This window comes from Acanthisitta chloris, unplaced genomic scaffold (genome assembly GCF_000695815.1).
Source record: "Acanthisitta chloris isolate BGI_N310 unplaced genomic scaffold, ASM69581v1 scaffold13382, whole genome shotgun sequence".
NCBI classification, from domain to species: domain Eukaryota; kingdom Metazoa; phylum Chordata; class Aves; order Passeriformes; family Acanthisittidae; genus Acanthisitta; species Acanthisitta chloris.
This window is the reverse complement of record NW_008658951.1, coordinates 10,615-33,507: the sequence shown is the minus strand read 5'-3', so window position 1 is coordinate 33,507 and position 22,893 is coordinate 10,615. Positions and strand designations below refer to the sequence as shown.

At 42.5% G+C, this 22,893-nt stretch overlaps 1 protein-coding gene across 1 annotated transcript; it reads left to right on the top strand.

Annotated features, from left to right (window-relative positions):
- Positions 1 to 6,343: 6,343 nt before the first annotated feature.
- LRRC38 (leucine rich repeat containing 38) lies at positions 6,344 to 19,718 on the top strand. Its single transcript, XM_009069208.1, has 2 exons — positions 6,344 to 7,083; positions 19,465 to 19,718. The coding sequence occupies exons 1-2, from the start codon at positions 6,456 to 6,458 to the stop codon at positions 19,716 to 19,718; spliced, it is 882 nt and encodes a 293-aa protein (XP_009067456.1). The 5' UTR covers positions 6,344 to 6,455.
- The last annotated feature ends 3,175 nt before the right edge of the window (positions 19,719 to 22,893 follow it).

Below are 22,893 nucleotides of genomic sequence, written 5' to 3'. Positions count from 1 at the left end.
CTTGGAATTCCCAAGGACACAAATATACTTTCTGCATATTTAAATCCATGGAGTGCAGGCAGCAGGAGTCAATAAGGGAGAAGGGAAAAGCACTAATGACTGTCTTGGGGTTGTTTTCTGTGCATTACAAAAAAGATCTAGGAAAGTTTTTTCCTCCTGTTGTGACTAACTTGTAGCACATCAGTAAGTTAAGTTAATACAGCCGAGCATAGCTTGAATGTCTTTGTGAAATCCTCTTAGCACAGCAGACTAAGGATTCACTAAAGGACCTTGACCTGCAATTAAATCAGTGCCTTTGTAATTGGGACTGCTTTCTTGCTGCGTGAATTTGTATAAAATCCTCAGAAATGCATCATCTTCTTTGGTCTGGAAAAGAAATTTAGCCCATCAATGTTAGTGTTGACAGAAAAATGAATTCAGGGGTTTTTTTTGGCTTGTTTTGAGGTTGCTTTTAGTTGTTCAGGGTTTTTTTGGGGGGTTTGGTGTTGGTTTTGTGTGGGTTTTTTGGGGTTTTTTAACTCTCTGGTGTACTATGCAGACTTAATGATCTGGAAGGGATTTATACTCAAAGGATATATAAGTGGTGGTTTTATAAACATTAGCTGTCACCTGTTTTAATTGCTATAAATCCATTTGCTGTTCATTAGAACAAAGTGAACTCCCTGAAGGCTTTTCTAGGTGGCACAGAGAACAAATTAAAGCTCCTGAGAGAATACAAATTTGCTTTGCAGATACTTCAGAGTAATTTCTAGTTTTCCTTCCTTACAGGAAAGGAGAACTCGCCTCCTTTTCATTAGGACATTCCCCATTTGTCATTCTCTCCCCTCTGCTCAGCCAGATTGCACCACACAGCATTCAGCCTTGGAGTGTTCTGTTGGGTGTTCAGCAGTTGTTCTCTCCAGAAGGGCTAGGGGGAATAATTTTGGAGGAAGGTAATTCCCAAGACTTATTAGTTTCTGGCCTTTTGAAGCAAATAGGCCCCATTTGTAGTAGCAATGGGTTAAAGAGTCCAATCTATTTAGCTTTACATCAGAGCTGGATTAAGTTTTGTGATATCTTGAGGCATTGAGAATTTGCTCAAACTTCCTTCTCCCTTCAGCTTCACTGCTTGAAACTCAGGTGCAGGTTAAAACAAGTTTGAGATATGAAAGTTGTGTTCAGCTCCAGCTGCTGCTTTGAAGTCACTCTCAGAAATTTTCGGCAACAAATCCTGTGTTGGAGTTCTTACATAATTTTTATTTACAAACTCTTGAGCTTCTAGAAAATCTTGAATCTCTGATCTCCATGAGGTTGTTCAGACCTGGACAGACCCATTGGTAAATCTGACCAAACAAATAGTGTCTGGGAAGAATCCTGAGGCAGCTTCCCTTGTGACTTGGTGACATACAAGAGTAGCACTGGATATACATATCTCTGTCAGGACTTTTTGTTGCCTAAAGGCAATTAAAATTTGCTTTAAAGCTATGGTAATTCTGGACCAGTACATAAACTATGTAGAGGGCAAGCAGGCTGCACTGTAGCAGCTGGATACAAACCCATTCCTGAGGGAAAAAAGAAATATAATTCACTGTTCCATCTCTCGTGAGTGCCTTTAGTGACTGTAAATAGTCTGCAATAAGTCTGCATAAGCCACGCTGTCTAGGGCAGCTGATGGAAGTCTTTTGATGGGTTTAGGCTGGTCTCATTTGGCTGCTGAACTGCAGTGTCTGAAGTTTTCAAATTCAATCATTGCTGCTGCCACGCTGATTAATTTTGATGCAATTTCCCTCCCAGTAGCTCTGCAGCAGCACTGAAGGACTGGGCAGGTGCAGCACAAAGCTTCAGTTCACAGTTCCTGTCATCTTAGAAACTTTAAGACCAGTATAGACCCTTTTTCTCCTTTGCATTTTCAGTCCTTTGGGTGTAAGATCAGAAGGAAAACTGCCCCTTGGCTGCATCCATAGAAACTACCAGGTCAGAGCAGGGCAAGATTTTTCTCAAAAGGAAAATTACCCAATCCTAAAGCCAAAATGGTAAAAACCTGAATAAAAATGGGACTTCTGTTCAGAGCTGCTGTTTAGCACTTGATTTCAGTGTCTGATGGATTGATTAATATACTGTTAGTCACTCAGGCTTGAACATTGGTGCCCATGACACATTGCTAATGTCTGATAATGAGGAGGAAAAGCCTTTGCAATCATTCTGTGCACCTGGTGCCACAGCCTCGGCCACGACATGTGCCTTAACTCAATGAAGCATAAGCCTGGAATAATAACCTCCTTCATGGAAAAATATGCTCAATTAGCTGCTCAAAAATGTGAATGAGGATGGACAGTTTTCAGTTTCGGTCTCTTAAGTAAGGATTTACTGGCTGAGATCTGAGTCCTTCACGTGTGTCTGCATGGTGATTGCTCTTTCTATTTTTTTCCATTACTCAAACTGTTTGGGGAAGTTTTGAGCCCTTTTAAGGAGAGTGCTGGAAGTTTCCAAGGGAAAGATGAAAACTCTGTTAGAAGTAAATGTTTTTTCTCTTAGTTTCCTATTGCTTGATGTGATATAGTACTATAAGTACATCAAAGATCCAGGACCAGTGTGGCTTGTCACTCCCTATTTTATTTTCAAGGTTTCTCTTAGGAGTTTCCTGAATAGAAAATGGAAGGAATGGAAAGCCAGATTGTTGCTATTTGAGTCCAAAGCCTGTCTTACTGTTGTGCTTATTCAGCTCCTGCTACTGGGAGATATGGGGAGAAATTGGATGTTTCCTCGTTCTCCATAGAAGGATCTGACACAAACTCCTCTACAGTTGTCTGATTATGGAATTGTTGCCCTGTTTGTTTTATAAGGATGTTTTTCAAACCCATCCTGCCCTTTGTCAAAGGTTGATCAATGTGGGTTTCCACCTGTGTGGAGAGAAGAATATCTGGGTTTTTTTTGTTTGGCATCAACTTCTAATTGGGAGCTAACATCTAGTACTGGAAGTGCTTTGGGATACCAGGTAAAGAAAGCTGTAAGGCTTTGCTTGGGAACACTGAGAAGCATAGATGGTAAATAAATCTTTATTTCTGAGACTGTTCACAGTTTTGTGTTGTACCATAGTGTCAGTAGAAGCACAGAACAGCACCACCTGGTTTATACATTCAATTTTCTTGCATGGAGAGATTTGGCTTTGTTTAATAGGCCACTGGCAGAGGAAAAAGGGAGCCCCAGAGTACAGGAAAACTGTAGGAATATGGTAAAACTTGCTAATAGTTGATGAGAAGAGCCAGAGCAGTTGTGGCTGACCAGTGTGTGAGGGCACAAGAGGGTGCTGTGCACTCAGCAGATCGCAGGCCAAAGCCCTAATTTAGCAGTACAGGTTACTGTCACTGACTGCTGCAAACCAAAGACCTAAAAAAGTAAAGCTTTAATATCTTATTAGATAGAAAGCTTTGCAGAATCTCCTCCCTGCTAGCCAAAACTGCACAGAATGTTTGGCAAGTGAATGAAGCTTCAGAAAGATTCCAGAGAATTTCTGTGCCATGAGGGAAACAGATGAGGCACTGAAATAAGGAGAAGCTAAAAGAGCTGTACGGGCAAAATGAAGCAGGGAATGTTATACAGAGAAAGATGGGTCAGGAAGAAAGTCTCTGAAATCAAAGACAGCATAGGAAGGTGTCAGACCATGGCAGGCACTGCAGCTGGGCTTGTGTAGCAGAAGATCAGAGCTGTTACACATTGGCAGTGAAACCCTGCCTGGATGCTGTGGGAGCAAGGCTGGTGCTTGACAAACCTAGGGGATACCTATCCCAAAATATCCAGAGCCTGATAGTAATCCCTAGTCTCCTGCCAACCCCTTCACAAACATCCCAGGCAGCAAAGCTCCACAGATTCTGCGTGGAGATTGCAAACTGTATATGGCTGTGCAGAACACGCTGTGAAGGTGATGTTGCTCACAGGGTGTATCAGGTAAGGAATACAGGTGAGCAGCTGAGCAAAAGGAAGGTCTATTCCATGCAGAAAGGAGTGGTAGTTTTAGCAAGGACTGGTGGAATTCTTAGGGAACCTGAATCCTCTTCCCAGCCCTGCCACTATCATGTTCTTGGATCCTTCACAAATTGTGCCTTATTGTCTGCAGTCTCCCATCTGTGAATCAAGGATATTAACACTGAGGCGTCTTGGAAATGAAAATGTCAGAGCTTGAATCTGTACATTTGATACAAAAAGGGGAGATCTGCATAGGAGGAGCCATAGGGACCCTTAAGTCCTGTGAATAAATAATTTCTCTTAAAAGAGACCTGAATCTCTCCCTATAAAGTCACATTAATAAAGGCATCAAATCAGTTCTGCTTTCCTGTGTTAGGAGCAGCTTTGTCTCTGACTGAAAGCCTTAGTTGAATTAGGGGCAGAAAAACAGTAGATTACAGCAGGAGCAATTATTTTTAAGATACAGCCTTAAAAGTTTAAAAAGCAACACTTTTGCATGAGAAATACCAGTTGCAGTTACTTGTTGATGCTGATTCATTGAACCTGACCACAGGAGTTATTTTGCATGGTTAGGATTTTTTTAATCAGAGTTAGCCTGTCAAACTTCCACTTCCTCTGTAATTTAAAGGTAAATATTTTAAATAATCATCTCAGGAATTTATTTGGGCTTTGCCCTGATGATTTATAGAGGCAGCTGTGCCTGTTTCATTCTGGGTGGTGTTTAAAAAGTGATTCAAGACAGGAAAGATATCTGGAGCAGGATGTGTGTTTGTGGCAGGGACCTAGAGGCTGTCTCAAGGGGATTTAGCTAAAAGACCTATGGGTTAGAAGCAAGGTATGCTGCAGAATGTGAGAGAGGTGTTCAAAGGTATGTTCATTTCCTAACAGCAGTGCAGAGACATGAAGAGGTTGGAAGGGACCTCTGGAAATCAGCTAGTCCCTGCTCAAGCAGAGGCAGAGCAGGTTACCCAATGCTGTCCCCAGTTGGGTTTTGTGGGTTCTCCATCTGTGGAGATATTCAACCTTTCTGGCCAACCTGAGCACCTGACAGTAAGAGAAGTGTTTCCTTGTGTTCAGATGTTTTTTAAGCTGTGCCCATCTCCTCTTTTTCTGTCGGTGTTGCTATTGAGAACAGTCTGACTCCCTCTTCATTCCCTCCCAGCAGTTCAGCGTTTCTACATATGTTCTACATATGTGATCCTGGTTTCATTGTTTGAGTTCAGGTATCCTGGAGGATAAGCTGTCTTAGAAGGAAACTTATGTACCCTGTCCTGCATGAAAGATACTCTGAATTCAGTGCTGAAATAGGACCATAAATTGAGATCCCTGGCCTCTCATTGACCTAGGAAGGAGCTTTCCAAAGGTGTTTCAGGTCGTGTCCCTTTAGGACACCCCCCCCAAATACCACCTGTCTAGAAAAATCTTCCATAGGTGTGACCTCAGCACTCCTGTCCTGTTTGTCTGCTTACACACCATACATAAAGAGGGAGGGATGGAGTTAAAAGCTGTGTGCAGCTGGCTCAGGACTTGCCTTTCAGGGTGTGGGTTTGGGGATGGCAGACAAACACAGATGCCTTGTTGCAAAATCATCTCTGCTGTCCCACAGGAGACAGGCAGATTGGCTGTCAGATATTCCAACCCCCTGAAAATGAAGAAAATCTGTTCAGTTTTAACTAGCTGAAGATTTGATCCACGATTTGCACTTTTAGGTGGCTCAACAGACATTACTAGTGCTACAGTAGAAATTAGCTGTTTGAGTCATTAAAAAAGGTAGGGAAAAAAGCTCATTTTTGAGACGGTATTCCTTGTTGCTGCAGCAGGTTGTACTTGTTGGTTAAAAGACACTGAATCACATTTAGCTTATGTGAAGGTGCTTGTTCTAACAGCTGAGGCATCCAGAAACAGCACAAATCAGTGCTCCTTGTCTACAGGCTCCCCCCGTGCTGCTCCTCTGCTCCCCATTTTGCAGAGGAAAGGGAGAACAATCCTTCACAGCCATCCAGGATGTTTCCTGACATTCTCTTGCATTTCTATAGGTATTGGTCACCTTGATGTAGGCTCCTGCTAAGAAACAGTAAGTGATCTCGTAAGGCTTTTTTACCTGAAGGGCTTCTAAAGCATAAGCTGTTGCTGTCAGAGTCACAGGATCAGGTGTGATTTCCCCTTTGCTGGAATATCCAGCAAATATGCAAACAGGCTCTCAGCTTTTTTTAGCTCACAAAAGCAAGGGAGTCCTTTGAAAGATCCTCCGTGTACCCAATCATTGCTTTCCCTCACCCTGTGCAGCATCATAATATTCTGGCAGTGTAAATCCTCACATTTGCCTCCCTCCCTCTCTCCTCCAGTCACTCTCCCTCCCCCTCCCAGACTGCTGCTATCGGATCTGTGATGATATGTGATCTCCTGGATACAATCACACACACACACACACAAGTACCAGGCACTCCTGCTCAGCTGAGCAAAATGTCTTTCTCCTAGAAGTGGTGCTCATCACAGCGTTCAGATCCTTGACGATGTTGCCATGCTTTCCTTTCTGCCTCCTGCCTTTTGCTGGCTTTGCCTGCCTGCTTTTCCTACCCGGGGGTCATCTCTGCCCTGCTGTCTGTAGCTGTATGGACTACCACACCATAGATTGCCGGGATCAAGGACTCCCAAGTGTTCCTAATCCCTTTCCATTGGATGTACGGAAACTTCTTATAGCTGATAACAACATTCAGGCGATACCAGCTGATTTCTTTATATTTTATGGAGATCTAGTCTATTTGGACTTCAGGAATAACTCCCTCACCTCTTTAGAAGAGGGCACTTTTAGCAGTTCTACCAAACTGGTGTATTTAGACTTAAGCTACAATAATTTAACACAGCTTGATGCTGGGATATTCAAAGCAGCAGAGAAACTGATAAAGCTGAGCCTTGGAAACAATAACCTGGTGGATGTGGATGAGGCTGCTTTTGAGAACCTGGAACAGCTCCAAGTGTTAGAATTGAATGACAATAACTTACAAAGCCTAAACGTGGCAGCCCTGGAAGCTCTGCCCTCCCTGCGGACTATACGCTTGGAGGGCAACCCTTGGGTCTGTGACTGTGACTTTGCCAATCTTTTCAGCTGGATACAGGACAATGCATCCAAGCTCCAGAAAGGTAAAGCTCTGTGGCTTTCAGTGCAGTCTGTGTGTCTCTGTGTGTGTCTCGGAGGGTTCCTGGGCAGATTGGCTGTGTGCTGCCTGCAGTGACCCGAGCTGCAGTTTGGGCAGGCTGTAATTGCATGCTTTCAACAAACGAGCCCATTAAATTGATGTTGGCTTCTTCTTAGCAGCAGGTCCTCCTCCCAGTCAAGAAATAAAATTTACAAATTAAGCCCTAATAATTTTGATTTATAGACTAAACTTACATAGGCAGTGAAAGAGCCTTTTCAAATTCATTCAGCCCAGAGCTGGTTCTCTTCCAGACATCATTTTCTCCCTGGTAAATATATTTTCTACAATAAGCCCTTTGAGCAGCTAAAGATCCTGTGCCAGCTCCTTAGGAAAACTGATTTTTCTCTTTTTTTTTTTTTTTAGCTATAAAGCTGCTACAAAAGATTTACATCTCCATTTTATGCAATGTGATTTTTCAGCCCTTTCCTGGAAGTATTTCATAGTGATACTCTGTGTTTGGAACTCTTAGTAGCTTGATTTTGGCTCTTCTCAATAAATAGCTCTGCTTGTAATATCAGAAATAAATTGAAATGGCTCTGGAGCCCCCCAAAATGCAGCATATATAATTCTGGTATTTCAGCCAGCAATATTTAGAAAAGCATGGAGGGGAGTGGAATAAAATTGCTGTGTTTAGGGAATCCAGACTCTTGCTCCACATGTCCCACCAGATCCCAAAGCCTCTCTTAATCCAGCTTTAGCAGGAGATCATCTCACAGTTCATGCCTCCCAACAAGCACCAGGGCATAAAGTCCTGCCACTGAGCACAGCTGCTCCCAAAGGTAGCCAGCTGGGAGCAGGGAAACTTCTGGAGGCTACAGAGGGTACACAGGCACTGCCTGGCATGGACCCACTGGTGTCTGGGCTGTGTCTCAGGAGGGTCTGTGCACAGAGCTAAAAGCTTGGGGGAGAACAGCTCAGGAGAATGGGATAAGGTCAAGTAACTGTTTCTTTAAAGTCAGACCAAAGAGAAGAAAACCACAGTGAGCCTACAAGTTTTGGAGGGGTCTCCTCTCCTTTCTTGATCAGAGAATCACAGAATCCAAACTGGTTTGGGTTGGAGGGATCTAAAAGTTCATCTCTTTCCACCCCCTGCTATGGGCAGGGACACCTTCCACTGGCCCAGGTTGCTCCAAGCCCCATCCAACCTGGCCTGGAACACTTCCAGGGATGGAGCAGCCACAGCTGCTCTGGGCAACCTGTGCCAGTGCCTCAGCACCTCCCAGGGAAGGATTTTTTCCTAATACCCAACCTACACCCTACTCTCTTTCAGTTTGAGGCCATTCCCCTGTGTCCTGTCACTACAGGCTCAGTCTGTAGTCAGTTATTCAGGTTCTTCCTATGCACATGACCTTGGGTAGCATTTTTTGAATATACTCATCTAGGTTGCCCTAAATATTCTTAGCTGTAAAGAGCTGTTTGAAGGAAGAAGTAATTAGAGGGAAAACGTGTTGGGTTTTTTCCTGTCTGCCTCAGTGAAACTTTCATCTTGGCTCTTGCTATACCAAACCTGGGCCTGTTTCTCCACCTTTACTGATGTTTCCACTGAAGTTTCCTTTATCTGAATCAAGCATTTGCCTGTCTCTCATGCTAAACATCAGATCAAACATCAGTTCACTTTCCCCATACTTTTAAGGAACTTCTAGGTTGTTTCCCTTGATCCAGACTGAGTCTGCTCAGTTTGGGTCTGTCCCACCTCTCTTTCTCTGCTGCCCTGTCAGTGTTTAAAGGATATCTGAATTTATGGGTGGAAATCTCAAGTGCCTGAGCTTTCCTACAGCTTTGCCAGTGTTCTCCCATGTCTTCCAAGCTTAGAGATGCTTTCCCACAGCATTTTCTCTCATTCACAGTTGTGTTTTGACCAAATAGCTACAGACTTACTGGTTTCTCCAGATCTTCCAAACTTTAAGTCAGATTTGATTTGGGAAGACAAGGAGGGAAGGAGCAAATATTCAAATGGTTGGTTTGACCAGAGCTGTCCCCCAGGGATTTGCATTTGCTCCCTGGAGCAAATCCCCTGCTCTCTTGGCACCCTGCATGTCACTGAGAGATGTGCATGGATGCAGAAAAGCATCCACAGTCAGCGTTTTCAGGGCTTCTTGTGAGCTGCTGCCACAGAAATCCTGCCTGTCTCCTTTAATAAACTGCCAAAACATTCTACACCAAGGTGAGGGCAAAACCAAACCAAAAAGGAAAGGCTGTCTGAGTGACATTTTATAATGCATGGCCAGAGTTGAGTGCTTTGCAAAACAACTTCTGGAAAGTCAGAGTGAAATTGTTAGAATTATGATTTGATTGCATTTTACATCCAGTTTTCAGGTTTTAATGACGTTACATCATGATGCCTATTAGGAACTGATTAAATTAGTGTTACTTGTCTGGTTGTGCTTATCCAAATCCATGCTCCCCTGGCCTCTCCTGGGAGGGGTGGGAAGAGCAACTGCTCCCCTGGCCTCTCCTGGGAGGGGTGAGCAGAGCAACTCACTGAAGACTGAGCATTCAGACTCTCTGGCTCCTCCTGATGCTGCTGTGAGGCTGGAGACAGATCCCTGCAGCCAACACGCAGGATAAGTAGGGCAGCAGGCGTTATGTCTGGACATAGAGCAGAAGGAAAGGATAGGGATGACTTTTCAGGGCCCAAGAAAAGAGCTTGGCTGCTTCTGCCTTGGAATTCTGCAGCAGCTCAAGCATTTGTGTTGCATGGGCTGTGCACATGGCTGGGACAAGGCCGTTGGCAGACAGATTTATGTTCTGAGCATTCATTTTGGTACTTCACTTTGAATGACACTTGAAATAGTTTAATGTGCTTGTCTGCATGTCTGAGGGAAGTCACTTGGTAAACTGTCAACTATTTACTGAGCCCAACCACTGCTCCACCTTTCACTGCAGGGACGTGGCACATCAGGCCATTGACTCCTGCAGAAGAAATACCAAGTTGATTTAAGAATGGGAGATTTGTCACTGTCAACTGAAACCTCAGTAACTGATCCTGAAGCTCTCTCCCTCTGTAATTAAGGCCTTTGGAGGACTCAGTGATCTGAACAAAAGCCATACTTCAGCTCATTAGTTTCACTGCAGCCAGGTCCCTTTTCTTCTCGGCACACAGCCAGAAATAGCTTGTAAAGCTCTAACTTCTGCTGACCTGTCTGCCCAGCTGCCTGGAAAGGCTCTGCCCAGCAGAGCTGCCTCTGCACATCTCACTTGTCACTTCACAGAGCAGCTGGGATGTGAATAATTGTCCAGGTCCCAGCATTTATCCATCCAACCCAAACTGTAAATAAAGGCTTCATTGGCACTAGGTGAGTACTCACAGGGCAGGTTTGCAGGCAGACATTAAAGAAACTGCACTAAAAGTTCTGTGATTACACTTAACACTTTCAAACAGCAAAACGTAATTTTTTTGCCTATAGAGACGTTAAACTCAACATTTCCATCATACTCCAAAAGCAAACTACATTTTCCCCCCTCTGATTTGGTTAGGAATAGATTAAAAACAAATTAGTGAGCATAGTGCAAAGGAGGCAAAGGAGCTGTGGAGATAAGTGGAGAAAATAGAACAGATCTTTTTCATGGGGAAGACAAAGTGTTCACTATTGGTCACAATGGTTAAGCCTAACACTTGTACAGATTTTCTGTAGAAGGATGTTTGACTCTATAGGCAGTAGTTACACCTGAATGGCAGTGTGGTGTCCAAGGATTCATGTTAAAGGCTTCCCATCAGGAGAACCATGGAGATCAAGAATATTGGATCATTTTTTGGCAATAGAAAAGTTTCTGTAAGGTCTCTGTCCCTACAAAGATAGTTGTAAAAACTGGTATGGAAGGTTTTGCTTCAGGGAGGACATGCAAACTCTCAGAGCAAAAAATGTCTGGAAAGAACAAACGTCTGAGTTGGTTTTAAACATATTATTAGAAAGAATCAAGGAAATCCTGTGTCTTGAGGTGTAGCCTGTCATGTTCTATCCTCTGCTTGCCTGTCTTTGATTCATCTTCTTGAGTCTTACAAAAAATGATTGACAAGACTCAAGTGCTCTGAAGTGGAACTGAAGAAAGCAGAGGAGGAAGAAGAGAGTTTGTTTGGTCTCTGACAGAAGAAATTAAGAAGATTTAGTATTAAAAGCAAGAGAAGTACTGAATAAAAGGATGGATGGCTATAGGTTGGGTTAAATAACTTTGGGGCATAACATTTCAAGTTTAAGGAAGAAAATGTCATTCATTCTCTTGAGATCAAGAGTCACCTTTGAGATTCCTTTGGTTTTTTGCTTCATTGGGATCTGGAAAACCTACAGAATACACTTGGAACGCTCTTATGTTTGGAAGGGCTTTCTCTGCTTGCAGAACTTGTTGTGTATTGCATTTATCTTGGCTAAAAATGCAGTTTTCTCTCTTGCCTCCTCTCTTAACCCATTTCTTTCAAACCCAGGGCTCGTCCAGTGAAAGGTTGTCACTGGTTCATGTGACCTACAGAACTGAGGTTAGGAACCTTCCATTTCAGTAGTTAAAATTTCATTTCAGAGTTTAAATACAAAGGGCTTTGATGGAATAAATTCTGGTGACAGGTGTTGTTTAAAATCAGTGCAAAAGACATTTCTTGGACGCTTCTGAGGATCTCAACTCGATGAAGGGATTGGATTCAGAAAAAATGCAGGTACCAAAGCAATATGAGTAGTCTGCAATGACCACAGCAAAGGGCTGTGGAGATCCCTGTGGTTTTATCCACTGTGAACATGCTTTGGGCAGTTGGGCCTGTGACCTTGTTGGTTAATGACTAATGCTTTTTTAACATTACTTTTAATTAGAGTATCAGTATTCCTTGGAGTGTGACTGTAGTGTCTCCTTTCTGTCCCCTTGCCCTCCTTTTGCTTTTGGCTTTTTTCTTCTCAGTATCTTTGGAAAGTTGTGTAGTGTTTTGGGGACTGCAAGAAACAATCAGTGTCTGTTTTTCTGCTAGATGCAGTGGTGGTTTCCAACCTCTTGTGTTTAATATATGAGTTATTTAAGTTCTCCACTACCCATTGCAAGAATAAAAAACATTTCTGCCCTCTATTAAAACACTATTGGAAAGACTTTATCGATTTGATAAGAAGGTTTAGACTGAGCATATTTGTGGGTACTTGTGTACACTACTATTCCCAGGGAGACTTGAAAAACTCTTTGAGATTGGCCAGAGACAGAATTCCAAATAGATTCATGCTGTGATGAATGAAATAGAATGATTTTTGTAAGCCTGTTTAGAAAGAATCATAGAATTTTAGACTCTGTCATGATGTGATCATATAATCATAGAATCAATCGGGTTGGAAAAGACCTCCAAGATCATCAAGTCCAACCCTACTGTGGTCACTAGCCCATGGCACTAAGTGCCACATCCAGTCTCAGCTTGAAAACCTCCAGGGATGGTGAATCCACCACCTCCCTGGGCAGCACATTCCAATGCCTGAGCACTCTCTCTGGAAAAAATCTCTCCCTAATATCCAACCTAACCCTCCCCTGGCAGAGCTTGAGTCTGTGCCCTCTTGTCCTGCTGCTGGTTGCCTGGGAGCAGAGACCAACCCCCACCTGACTCCAACCTCCTGTCAGGGAGTTGCAGAGGGTGATGAGGTCTCCCCTGAGCCTCCTCTTCTCCAGCCTGAACGCCCCCAGCTCCCTCAGCCTCTCCTCATGGCACTTGTGCTCCAGTCCCTTCTCCAGCTTCTTTGGGCTCCTTCTATGATCCCATTCCAACCTAAGATTTATTACTAAACTAATTCTACAAATTAAATAATACCTTATTTCCCCCATCCAGACCTTTATAGTCACCCTGTGCTCACTGAAAATATTGTCTTCATAGCAAAGCCTCATAATTACATGACAGAACAGGTTTCCTTTGACCTTCTAACTAACAGACAGCGAAACAACAGAGCATTGTACATGTCCTCTTGATTTATCAGTCTTTATTAGTACTTATTTATTCATCTGCTATGCAGAGAAGTCTGCCCTAACTTCATGTACGAATATAGAACCTGAGCAAGCTGCAGCTAGAAAGGACAGGCTGTTCTGTCCATTCCAGCCATCAGTTCTCCCCCAGTATCATGCACATGCTAGTACAGAACATAATATCTGAGGTTTTGGAAAGGAATTAAAAGCCCTAAGACATTTCACACATTCAGCAGCTTTTATTCTATTCAAGCAGAAACTCCTAACAGAAATTATATTCCTTTAACAAGCACATTAAATCTGTTTCTATATATACACATACATAAATATATCATCTGATCTCCTAGACATTTTCAGTAAAATGATCTGACTGCCACTGGCTTTTCACTCTGTTTCTTCCATCCTGAGGTTATTTGGAGTACTTACATCTTTCACAGATTTGAAGATGTGAGAACAGCGTTTGCAGATGTGAACACCTAACGTTTAACTTTATATTTAGGCATTGAGACAAACTGCTAAGTAGCCTCTGATGTTGTTCTGTGAGTCTCTAGGGCACTTGGCCATAAAAGTTTTATTAAGGGACTGAAATCTAGGCTTCAAGTTTTTTTTTTTAAGCCTAACTGTTCTGATAGCCTGAGGCTATTTTCAATGAAATTTCATCTCCCTTCAGAGGCAGTGCCTCCCTCCCTGCTTATTAATACATCTAATACATTAGTGACAGTCTTTAAGTAGACCAAAGCAAACTATAGCTGGGAGCTAAATAGCACACAAGAAACAAAATGCCACATTTAGACACTTCTAATCTGTGTCAACTCCATTCAGCAACATGAGGGGACAGCTAAATTCTGCCCAAAAGGGAAAACACCAAGTGTTCTTTAAAAAAAAAATAAAAAATAAGCCTATTGTAGTGCTCTTCTGTTTACCGTGTATATAGTAATGAACACGTGTGCATGAAGCTCACTTAAATTTCTCTGGCTGAAGATATTTTACTGGATGTGTTTCCTATATATCCCAGTGTGTGTCATTATCTCATGCTGCTGCACATTGCTGAGTGGTAGGAAACTGTTTCTCCTATCTGCTTTTTGTGAGCTCTATGAAGACCCAAGAGAATCGAGGCTTCTTTTCATTCTTTTTAAACTCAGCACTCAAAATTATAGCTGGGAAATCTCTGTCTGTAAACAGACAGACCCTAACATTGAAGTGATAATGAATTCCAGGAGTTCTCCAATAAAAGGTGTAGTTAGCATAGGGATTAGAAATAAGCAGAGACAGAAAGACACGAAGAGTCCTTCAAAACAGGCTCAAGTAGACCCAGAGTAAGTGATACCTTGTGGTGCTTGTCTGTAGCTGGAGGAATATCAACCAAAACTCACAGTACACAGAAATCAGTCAACATACCCAGGGAAAACCCATGGCAGATCCAGGTGAAGGCAAGGTCAGTGCACTAATGGTCTGAAATTTCCTGACCACACAGTACCTGTGAGAAACGTGGTTGGGTTATGGCTCCAAAGTGCCAGCAGAATGCTAAGGAAATGTGGTGTCTGGGGTTTTCTGGGGTTTGTGATTTGGGAAGATCAGAACAGTTATATCTTGGGGCATTGCAGCACTGTTAGCCTGTTTTCAGTGATTTACAAGGGAATTATTAATTATTTGCACACAGACTGGTCTCACTGCATCCGTTTTCTAGGAGGTTCAGTTTTACAGGGGAACCACTTCAGTCTCCAACTCTTCAAGCCAAGTGGACCTGTGCATAGTCCTGTACAGGAACTAATGCAAAGGTTTATTAGGGTCTAGCAGCAGCTTAATTGCCTGTGGTTCATTGTCAGGGTTTAAGTGCTACACTTAGTGGAGTTACAATCCTCTAACAAAAGGCATCTCAAAGTCATTATTGTTCTAAAACCTGTGTGGGAATTTCATTGAACTAAGCTCTACCTGGAACCCTCCTGCATCACTTCTTCGTAAACACAAATCTGTTTTTACTTTTCACAAACACACCTCTCCTTTTAACTTTGTGGTTCTGCAATTCCAGCATTTTCACACTTTCCATGTTACTTAGCTGATCTGTTCCTCAGGGTACAAACCTGTATTTTCCTCCTTATTTTTTCCAGTGTTAAGACAAGCCTAGAATCCAGCACCTGTCCCCTCTCTGGGACTTGAAAGCAATCAGTACATTGCAGTTTGCCAATGTAATACATCTGCTCCTTCAGATGACATAGCAGAAAGATACAGAGTGTGTGACATTGTCCTTGGGACAGCTGGAGTGATTACAGATAATGGGATGGCCCTGACCAAAATAACACAAACTGTGTATTTATAGCACACTCCCACTTGTTATTTCATTTACAGTTTTGTTTGGTATGAAGAAGCAACTCCTTGAATATGTTGTGTGAGCAATGAGATATATATATAACTGTCATCAAAGGCTCACTTGCTGCAGCCAAGCACTTAAATACCAAGCTGCTTTGAGATGCCCTTTACAAGAAGACTGGCTGGTTTAGGATGAACTGAATAGGGTTTACAGGATAAAGAAGAGAAAAGAATTAAAAAAACTCACAAGACACAAAAAAAAACCCTCAAACTATAAAAAATAATACCATTCAGGTAGTTAAAGTGTGTGAAAGCAGAGAACTGATTTTAAATGGTTCCTCCTGTCCTGTGTGTGGGGACAGGTGATTTGACTGAGACAATATATGCAATAGATTCACACAGAGGAACAAACCACACCCTATAATTAATACTGCTCTAGAAGCCATTCTTTCTTTCATTGCTCACACAGAGGGTGTTTCATCACCTGGGATTACTTCTTGCCCAAGGAAAGGACAAAGCTGGATGTGTTACTGGGTACCAGTGCAATAGGACAGGAGTGGTACAGACCATCAGTCCTCCACACACAATAGATTCTCTTGCACAAGGACAACCTACTTGTAAATAATGTAAAGCAAGTACCACGTTGCTATGAAAGGAAGCAGGTTGTGTTTGTATGTTGTCTTAAGCAGACACGTGTATGACCTGCAGGCAATGATGTTTTCAGGGAAGCAGTTAGAAGCTCTGGTGCAATAACCACTGCATTAGCTTTGGGAGGAGAAATCCCTTGTGGCACCAGAGACAGAGCTGCTAGCCTTACTGCTGTTCCAAATGAACAGTCTGTTCCAAATTCTCTCTGGAGCCCAAAGAAAAGCTTCTGTTAGCTGTGTTGGGTTTTTCAGTGGTGTCACGACTCAGCAAAGAGAAACACTCAATGAACATCACAGACTAATCAGTGTTCCTTTCCCTCAGCCACTGGCATTTGTCTCCACTGAGCTCTCCAGTCCTTCCAGGCTGCTTCCTGCACAATTTTAGCAGATTGTCCTGTGTATGGATAGGAGAGATCAGTTCATTCCTGTCTTATTGGGAAGGTGGTGCATGCCCAGAGTGGCTGAAGCTTCCTGTCTTATTGGGAAGGTGGTGCATACACAGAGTGGCTGAAGGTGCAGCTGGGAGCAAGTAAGACCTGTGCACTAGTCCTGTTGGCATCTGATTTTCCTAATGATTAAGAATTCTGTAAAATCTTGAGGCCACACTAGCCTGTTGGGGTGTCACAGAATAAAGCAAGGAGCAGATTGCCATCTAATCTATTTGGTTTGAGAACATGACCTAGATTCCAGTACCCATGGCTACATGGAGAGGAGCTTCTTTATTTCTCGTTATTGTATAATCAGTCTCAAAATCATTACACTACACTGGTTCTCATGACATGAAATACCCTCTAAGTGCCTTGGTATGGTGCAGATTCTTTTCTATTTGCATTCTCTGTGAAGTGATGTTAGGTGAAAGCATTGGGGAAAAAGGAATAGAGCTCACAGTCCACAGGCTCAGCTTTGATCCATAGCAAAACTGCTGTTGGGAATGAAGGTTTGAGCTCTTCATTTTCCATCTCTGGGATCCTGGGCAAGTACTACCATAGTAAGTTAGTTCTAGAGGCAAGGGCTGTAGTATGTAGAAGTACTAGAACAATAGGGGTTTTTTTTGGAGTCTTTTTCTCCCTCTCTATGTTCTTTTTTTACTTCCTTATGGAAGCTTAGATCTGCTACTCCATCTCATCACTCCAGCACAGAGGTGTTTTCAATGCTGGGAGGTGAGGACAGTAGAGAATTTCTTTTGCAGTAGGTCACAAATAGAAAATGTAGAGATGTTTATGGTCATCTGTGCACTCTTTCTTTAGCCCTGCTGCTAGCATGGCTCAGCTGCTCTGAAAACAGCAGTTCTCAGGAGGACTCCACAGCTATTACAGTGGTTTCTTTTACAGAAACACATTTGTATAGAAGCTTGTTTATTCTTGTGCTTGCTACAAGCAAAATGGAATTTGTTTAGGTGCATATTCACTTGGTGGAGACTTTCCTGCCAAAATACGCAGTGATCTTTTCCTGTTAGCAAGGAACTTCCTCTTTGAAGAAATTTGCAGTATGTGACACTCATGCAACTGCTTTGATTACTGTCAGCATTACATGTATTGATTGAGAAATGTTTGGTTTTGAAAACCTGATTAAAAAGACACAGGTCTTGGCATTCCAGCCCCTGGCTTTTCACTCCTCCCTTATTTTTGAATAGAGAGGACTATCCATTTGTTCTCCCTTTAGGTTGTTACTCCCCACTAGAGCTGCTACTCCCAAGTGCTACTGAAAAGGAAATACATCTTAGTGAACAGCTCTGACTTCTTTCAGCAGAAGGGTTTGTGGAAGGAGCTCTGGCACGAGCTGGAGAGTGCAGGGATGTATTCCCTCAGCCAGCCATGCAGACAGGCACGCTCCAGTGCTCCAGGATATCAGCTTGTGTACAAGACATGATATGTATGAATATTGCAGGTCCCAGATTTCCAAAAAGTCTCAGATGATGTGTAGCTCCTCCACCTTCCAGGTTAGTTCCAATAACAGGAGGTTTCAAAGATCTGAGAAGCAAGTTGCTTCACCATCTGCTGTGCATAACCAGTGCACTCTGGGCTCAGAGGAAAAATCACTGTGTATCTGGGCAGCAGTTTGCCTGGGGGAAACCAGCCAGCCTAGGGCATGTTGTCTGCTCTCCTGCTCTGCTGGCAGGTCTTAGCATGTTGTCAGTGAGAGGAGCATGAGGAAGAGGGAAGGCAGCAGAACTTTAGGTAAATACAACAGATATGAGATGCATCCATGTTTAATACAATCGTCATCACAAGGTCAAGTAAGTCAGGGTGATAATTGGATCCATAGTAGACTTAGCTAAAGCTCCTTCTCAAATCAACTCAACAGCTGGGCTGGGTTGGATCCAGATAACCAGGTTGGCATCACTAACCCAGGGAGCCTGAGTTTAATAGTGAGGTATCATATGCCATAGCCATCCAGCCACAAGGAAACTGGGATTCACAGTTGCAGAGGATCTTATCATCACAATTCCTTGTTTAAAGTGACATAATGGTTCTGTGGCAGAGCTGTGTGATGGAGACACTGTGAACACTGTGTGCACACAGCAAGGCAGAGCCAAATTCATTCTGGAATCATCAGCAAGGAGTGAAAGTGTATCGAGTAGCCCAGCAGAAATTCTTGTGTCATTAACAGGCAATTTTATACTTCCCCTTTGCATGCATATCCTAAAGAGTTATTAAGACAAAAGCTTCCTTGCCAAGAGCCAAACAGACTTAATTCACTTCAGTATTTGGCCCATTCTAGCCCTGCTAAATCCTCTCCTGATGTTTGCCCATTGTGCATGAAGCTGAGTATGTGCAGTGAACTGTGAGCTTTTACTGTCCAGCATCAAACTGTATTCTCCCCAGTTCTTAAATTTGGGGTTTTTTGCTTTCACTACAAAGAACTGAGCTCCAGGCATCCTTCAGTAATGCGTGGAGGAACAAAATCTGCCAGTCTGCATGGTCTTGGGAGAGCCAGAGAGAAAAGGTGGAAGCAGGTCACGGACAAACAAGCATCCAACAGTCTGTTGTTTTGACCAGAACAAAGAAATAACTGTAATTTTGGAACTACACAGGGAAAAAATGTAGTGTAGAAGGCACTCAGGTGTGGAAGGAACTCAGGTATCCCTGTTTACCCTGTTTCAGAGTCAGAGTTAAGGTGGAGTACCTGGGAATTGCTTCCAGGTCTTCAGGTTTAGATGCATCTAGGGTTCAACATTAACTCTTTCAAACCCTCAGATTCATGGTCCTAGGTCACACCTAGACTCCTGGAAGGCTGAAGGTGGAATAACTTAATTTCCAGGAGCTGCTCAAGGGGGTTATGTGACTACTTTGGATAGTAACAAGTTTTGTTCCATTGTTTATTTCCTGAATGTTATACAAATTCATACACTTGGAATCAACTCTAAAACTTTTCTTCAGCCATCCAGTCTCTGACTGGAGCAACAGAAGGATTCACTGATATTCCACTGATTTGTTTGCCTTTCCTCTTCCTTGCAGGTCTCCACGAAATCCAGTGTTCCCTGCCTGTAGAAAACAGAAGAATCTTTCTGAATGAATTATCTGAGGTCAGCTTTAGTGAATGCAAATTCAGCTTGTCATTGACTGACCTTTTTATCATCATCTTCTCTGGAGTTGCAGTCTCCATTGCTGCTATTCTCTCCAGCTTCTTCCTAGCAACCCTAGTGCACTGCTTCCAAAGATGTGCTCCCAGCAAGGATGACGATGATGATGACGACGACAGTGAGGACTGAACTTAGTCTCTCTCCTTGAGTTTCCTTGGTTTATAAGTTACTAGATCATCAGCCAAAGTCTAGGAAGAAAACGAGTAGAGTAAAAGCTTTAAACATGAGTTAAATGAAATCACAGTGTTTAAGGATCCCTTGGAATCAGTGATGGCCACAGGTAGGAATGGCAGAGCTGAGACTGTCAGATTTGCTTGCACATGTAGCTCGATGCAACCAAACCAGGTCAATGTCTGTGATCCTCAATCAAATAAAAAATCTTTAAATTTGAAGACTGGAAGAAAAAGGGGGGGGGAAAGGCAAAAAAAAGATGAGTTTGGAGTTCCCAGGTTTTCCTGATGAGATGCAGATTCTTACAAGTGCTTAAAGCTTGTTCTAAAAGCACTTTGACATGGCCTGGCTGGAGGTGTTTCAGCTGGAAAACAGGGAAGCAATCCAAAATAGTGTCCCTCCTAGCTGTAAGTTATGGGAGATTCTATTAAACTCGCACAACTTTATAAGAAACAAAGTTCAATGAAAATGATTCCTCGAACTGTAGAAAGCATGAGAGGAAGGTTGGCATTTTCTCCCTACAAATGCTCTCCATAAACATTCAGCCTCCATTTAACGACAGCAGTTGCAGGCACCATTCAACCAAAAAGGCTTTTCTCTAAGTGAAGATGATTCTGGGTCTGAGTCATCCACTGCAGATGCCTGGCACTTCTTTGGTCATGGCACAAATACTAAATATAACATCCTTTTGCATTTTTAGATGCAACCAAGTAAAGGATTTCCCTCGCTGTAATGCTAGGCACCAGTAACTGTTGCAGTATCCAGTCCATTTAGTTATTTTAAAACACTAAGGGCTATATTCTGCTCCTGATTATACCAGAATAACCCAACTGAAATGAACACCAGGATCCAAACTGGAATCTGTATAAACAAGAGTGAAATCTGGCCCAAGATGTTTCTGACTGTATTATAGATTTGTCAAAACTTGAGCTCTTCTATATGAGGGTAGATATTTTTGTTAAAATTTAAAAAAAAAAAAAAGACATTTATTACAAGAGATTTTTGGAATAGTGCTGGACAGCTTTTTAGGATAAGTATATTTTTAAAATATTTGTAATGGAAATATTTTTTTAAAGCTCTGTGTATTTAAATTATTCTCTAGAGTAGCTGTGAGGGCTTAAAGCAATGAACAACATAGTAATGAACAAGCTAAGGACTGTATGCTATTAGAAAATAATTAGAGCTGATAAGAAGTAGCATTTGGTTAACTACTGTAAATGCTATTATTTCTTAAAACAACACTCTGGTTAAAAACCTGCCTTGCTCAGTTGATAGGAAGGGTCTGGTAGGGACAGGTAGTTCCAAATCTCTTGTGTTGTGCAGGCAAACAGGAGGGAATCACTCTGTGTGGTAAGGAGTGACAAAGTCACAGAATCCTAGAATTTAGGAAGGGTTGGAATGGAGCTTACAGATCATCTAGTCCCAACCCCTGCCCTGGGCAGGGACACCTCCCACCAGAGCAGGTTGCTCAAGGCTTTAGCCAACCTGGCTGTGAACACTGCCAGGGTTGGGGCAGCCACAGCCTCCCTGGGCAACCTGGGACAGTGTCTCACCATCCTTACAGTAAAAAACCTTTTACTCACATCCAACCTAGACTTTCCCTCCTTCAGTTTGAACCCATTGCCCCTTGTCCTGCCACTGCAGTTCCTAACACAGAGTCCCTTTCTGGCTCCTTGTAGGCCCTTCAGAGTTTGAAAAGTTGCTCTGTCTGTGCCTCAGTCTCACCAGCCATCAAATGAAGATCACAACTATCTCTTCCAAGTGCTTTGAGATATGTAAGGGAGGCACTGCACTGGGGCTGTTTGCAGTCATCATCTCTAGGCTGACACAGATGTTAGCAGTAGGTCTGATCTGATCCCTCTCTGCCTTCACTGGCATCACTGGAATGACTCCATAGGCTGACAGAGTTGGGTTTGCACCATGCTGAGGTCACAACCAGACAAGAGTGTTTATTTCTGTTAGCTCTACAGCTTCTTCAATGCCACTCACTGCTTCCATTGTCAAGACTATTATTTCTGAAAACACACTGAAACAGAATTAAGTAGGACAGTGAGAGGATATTCTGTGTCAATACTGTCTTATTCTATTCTGCTTCCTTCAAGCAAACTGAAATGACATGATTTTCACTGTGTAGTGCCATGATTATAAATAACACAAATATATTTATAATTTCAACTTGGACTTTCATGTTTATTTGTACATGGGTATGAAAAAGGAGAAAAGACTTATAACCAGGGGTTTGTGGCATGGTTGGAAATACACTGAGTGTTGCCCAGTGCAGTTCCTGAAGCACTCAAATACGGATATGTTATCAACAGTTTTATATTTAGATCTGTGCAAATTGTTCAGCCATGGAACAAGAAACTGGGTCACACTTATTATGGACTCACAACTTGCAACCAGTTAGCAAAATGATCTGTCCTACCAAACTTTGCAATGAGACATCAGTGAGTGTTTCAGCAATGTCTGTCCTCCCTTTGGTAAAGAGTTTATGGGTTTGGTTCATTATCCTGTAAGTAATTTTCTTTACTTTTCATTATCCTGAGTAATTTTGCAGAAGTCACTTACCAAACTCTGAGATTTTCACTGGGTTCTGCTCTTACTTGCAGGTTCATCCTACCATGGTGCCTCAAAATGAAGATCTAGATTTGTTTATAGTTTGTAGCTTTTTGTTCAACCCAACACAAAGCCCTGAAAGCCTTAATTATATGTGGAGCTTAGCACCCCTCAGAGCAGCGAGGAGCAGGCCAAGCTGACACCCACATAGCACAGCACAAGCTGAAGAGCAAAGCTTAGGAAAGCTTTATTTGGGAAGCTGCTATTCTGGATACTCCATCACACCGAGGTGATGTTGCAATGTAGATTTTTTTCGGGATAAGAAACTTTCATGCTATTTTCCTCTGTAATTAATGCATATTTCAGAAGTATTGAACTCCTCCAGTTAGTAGTATTGATTCACTGTAAGCACCACCTGCTATTAATATTGATTTTGCATCATTCTATTTGTTAGCAAATGAGACAGAACTTGGATTTAGTTCCTATTGGGATTTTTCTGATTTCATGGAATCTTCAGGTCAAAACAACCTCCTGTTGGAATATTGGCAGAACTAGTGATCCCCATAATGGTCCTCTG

What these genes read in the sequence shown, in the direction of transcription:
- LRRC38 (XM_009069208.1), top strand. Translation starts at nt 6,456, where the DNA reads ATGTTGCCATGCTTTCCTTTCTGCCTCCTGCCTTTTGCTGGCTTTGCC. An exon ending in TGCATCCAAGCTCCAGAAAG is followed by an intron (nt 7,084 to 19,464) that starts GTAAAGCTCTGT and finishes TCTTCCTTGCAG; the next exon opens with GTCTCCACGAAATCCAGTGT.